Source organism: Priapulus caudatus, unplaced genomic scaffold, assembly GCF_000485595.1.
Source record: "Priapulus caudatus unplaced genomic scaffold, Priapulus_caudatus-5.0.1 Scaffold425, whole genome shotgun sequence".
NCBI lineage: Eukaryota > Metazoa > Priapulida > Priapulimorpha > Priapulimorphida > Priapulidae > Priapulus > Priapulus caudatus.
In genome coordinates, this window is record NW_014577486.1 from 203,789 (window position 1) to 207,591 (window position 3,803).

The 3,803-nt window shown below is 45.9% G+C and overlaps 2 protein-coding genes across 2 annotated transcripts in view; both read right to left on the minus strand.

Annotated features, from left to right (window-relative positions):
• Positions 1-2,096, minus strand: part of LOC106810280 (rho-associated protein kinase 2-like) — a gene marked incomplete in the record, with an annotated part of 22,572 nt that extends 20,476 nt beyond the window's left edge. The window contains 1 exon segment of the mRNA XM_014813577.1: positions 2,060-2,096.
• The window catches only part of LOC106810265 (rho-associated protein kinase 1-like), a 9,190-nt gene continuing 5,954 nt past the window's right edge, over positions 568-3,803 (minus strand). The window contains exons 6-7 of the mRNA XM_014813558.1: positions 2,515-2,595; positions 568-678 (exon numbers count right to left, since the gene is read on the minus strand). Coding sequence (XP_014669044.1) covers positions 568-678; positions 2,515-2,595 — 192 coding nt within the window. The remainder of the gene's footprint in view (positions 679-2,514; positions 2,596-3,803) is intronic.

The following is a 3,803-nucleotide window of genomic DNA, read 5'->3' on the forward strand; positions in this document are numbered from 1 at the left end:
TGTATTTTTTATTTGTATTTCTCAGTACTACTTGTATTTCTCAGTACCTTTTCAGTGCTTGCTTGTATTTCTTATTTGTATTTCTCAGTATTACTTGTATTTCTCAGTACTTTCTCAATGCTTACTTGTATTTCATTTCTCAGTGTATTTCTTATTTGTATTTCTCAGTATTACTTGTATTTCTCAGTACTTTTTCAGTGCTTACTTGTATTTCTCAGTGTATTTCTTATTTGTATTTCTCAGTATTACTTGTATTTCTCAGTACTTTCTCAATGCTTACTTGTATTTCATTTCTCAGTGTATTTCTTATTTGTATTTCTCAGTACTTTCTCGGTGCTTACTTGTATTTCTCAGTACTTTCTCAATGCTTACTTGTATTTCATTTCTCAGTGTATTTCTTATTTGTATTTCTCAGTACTTTCTCAGTGCTTACTTGTATTTCTCAGTACTTTTCCAGTGCTTGCTTGTATTTCTTACTTGTATTTCTTAGTATTACTTGTATTTCTCAGCACTTTTTCAGTGCTTGCTTGTATTTCTTACTTGTATTTCTCAGTACTTTCTCAGTGCTTACTTGTATTTCTGCTCGATCTCCTCGCGCGCCTGCCTAGTGCTCTGTAGCTCCGCTTCCATCCGCCGCGCCTCCCGGCGAGCATCATCCGACGCGACGTCGCTCACAGCCTGATGCAAACGAAGAGCGATGAGCGGGGCTGAACAGGGGGAACACACGCTCGCATGCACACACACGCACGCACGCACGCACGCACGCACGCACACACACACACGCACGCCCCTCCCACACACACATACACCTGACGTCGCTCACAGCCTGATGTGAACGAAGAGCGATGAGCAATGAGCGGGGCTGAGTGGGAACACACGCACGCACGCACGGACGGACGCACACACGCACACCTGACGTCACTCACAGCCTGGTGTGTGAACGTATGCAAATGATGACTGATGGGTGGGGCTGAGCGGGGGAACACACGCCACGCACGCACTCGCACAGGCACGCACGCACGCACTCACACACTCACGCACTCACGCACTTACACACTCATGCACGCACACATGATCACCTCAAAAGACACCGCAATCCTCACCCATCCCTCTACCTACTTGGGCTCCAAAATAAAACGCGCCATAAACGACGAACGCAACACGGTAGATTCTGCATCCGGGGATTGTGCACGGCAACATAATCGCAACATTCTAACACTCGTAACAGAACACGACGAGAATTAGCGGACAGTAACTAACCAAACAGCGACTGGCGTGTGTAACTTCTACGATGAGACTTGGCGCTTACTTACGTCTGTCTGTTGTCATCGTGACCGCGCACGCAGACATAGGCAAGCACCATGCAACAAAAAGAACAAGCGGCTGTAAGGCACTATGCAGACGATTACCGCTAACGTAACAGTTACCATGGTTACCACTACGCAGCCGATTACTGCTAACATTAACAGTTACCACTACGCTGACTGCTACAACTACGCAGACGATTTATTTCTACGCTAATGTTATTGCTAAACTTACACTAGCACTACATGCATTAGCTCTTCACTGCGTTAGCTCTTCACTGCGTTAGCACTACAGTGTAGCACTACTCCGAGTTAGCGCCTACACTAACGCCAACATTGACGGATACTGCAACACTGACACATGGCACTACACTAAGTTATAGCACTAAGTTCACAATTACTATTACACTAACAGTTAGCACTATACTGAGAATTATCGTAGTTATAGCAAACGTAGTTATATCAACAGTTATAAGTTATATCAATGTAGTTATAGCACTACAGTATTACACTAACAGTTAGCACTACACTGACAATTACTGCTACATTTCACTTCTGACATTGCCTCTGCACATTGGGGTGAATGGCAGACAACTGCGTGAAACACTACCTATCTCGACTCAACACGGCTAACGAAAAATACGTTCGCGTTACGTACGAATGCTAAGAAAAATAAAAACAACGGGGCTTTGGTAATAGCTCGTGCCATGCATTCGATGTGCAGTGTGCACTGCAACAAGAATTCATGGACGTACCTGATCCGGTATGGCTCGTGCACCCTTCGCATTCGATAACAATCTAAAAAAAAAACACGAAAACAAACAAAATAAAAGATTCACTCCGAAACATTCCGCACAATCTTCCACAGTACCAACCCACACACTATAAGTTTACCAAACAAGTGGGGTTCACAGTACTACACGTCGAATCGCCGTGGGTAAAAAACACGAACACGACAGCAATGTAACGAAATTAAAACAGCGACGGCAACTTTTGGCTGCATCGATACACTCATGAGGTACACACACCATCATGACGCTTGACTTGCGTGCCATATGTCCAATCTCCCTTCTCGATCATTCGCTCTCTCAATCCGACTAAATTATTTTGTGAAATAGTGGAAATATTTTTTTACTATATTGACTATTTACGGTGACGTAATCACTTTAAGAGTTGGAAACCAAACTCCAAATAACGCGATGCAACTCACCCTGGTAAGCTCATGGTTGGTCTTCTTTATCTTAGACTCGCTCTCCTTCGAACAGTTCAGCTGTTCCGTTAGTTCTAGCACCTGAAGATGTCAAAAGTCGAGCCACGTAAGATTTCAAGCACGCTCCCGATGCACGGCGGGATTCACAGAACGAACGCACAGCCTTCCCGTACGGATTGTTACACATTCTGTCACCGACACAATGCTGTCACCTATAACCTCTAATGTAATAATATCTCCCACCATATCCTATACATATGCCACCAGGGTATTAGCCAGGAATGAGTATTGTGGGAGTGCAGAAAAAAACATTTGGGAGTGCAAGTTTACAAATGTACACGACTTTAGATCAATATTTTAGGCCGTGCTACACATTTTTGGCCGTGCAGTTTCAAAACTGACCGTGCAAATCACGGCTACACGGCTCGCTAATACGTTGGATGCCACACAATTCCCCTAAACAGAGACTGCCTCCTAATCTCCTCAGTAGTTTGGCTTGCAATATTTCGCACAGCCATTTAAATATCTAAGGGAGGAGGGCGAGTAATAAATCTATAAATGCCCCGTTTTCTCTACACAAGTAGCAGTACGTTCGCGTTTCTTCAACATTTTCGTCCACCGAGGAGACGAGACTACCCTCTCCCCANACAATAACTAGAAATGTTGTTAATAATCCCTTCTCTCTCTCTCTCTCTTTCTCTTTCTCTATTCCCCTCCCCTTCTCTTCCTCTACCCCCCCCCCCTTCTCGCTTACTGTTTCGTATTGTGTCGAACGTCCACGAGTCGTTTCTGAAGAACGGCTGATTCCTGATCTCATCCACGCCGTTCTGCCCGAGACGATCGTCCCTGAAACAACAACCCGAGAGTCAAAGAAGGAAGGAAGAGAGGAGGGCACATGCATTGCACTGCATTCCCACACCGGCGACACGCGACCTCTCGATTTCAGAGAAAGAGGAACGTTCAATACTCTTCTTGCGAGATGTGTGATACGTTAATAGAGATACGTAGATGCTCTTCTGACTATTGGGAGGGAGGCACGGTGGGGGGGGAGAGGAGGGAGGCACTGTGGGAGAGGAACCGAGAGAGGAGGCACCTGTGAGAGGGAGGGGTGCTGTGAGAGGGAGGCACTGAGAGAAAGGAACTGAGAAGGGAGGCACCTGTGAGAGGGAGGGGTGCTGTGAGAGGGAGGCACTGTGAGAGAGGAACCGAGAGAGAAGGCACCTGTGAGAGGGAGGCGCTGAGAGAGAAACCGAGAGAGAGAGAGAGTGAGAGGGAGGCACGGTGAGGGG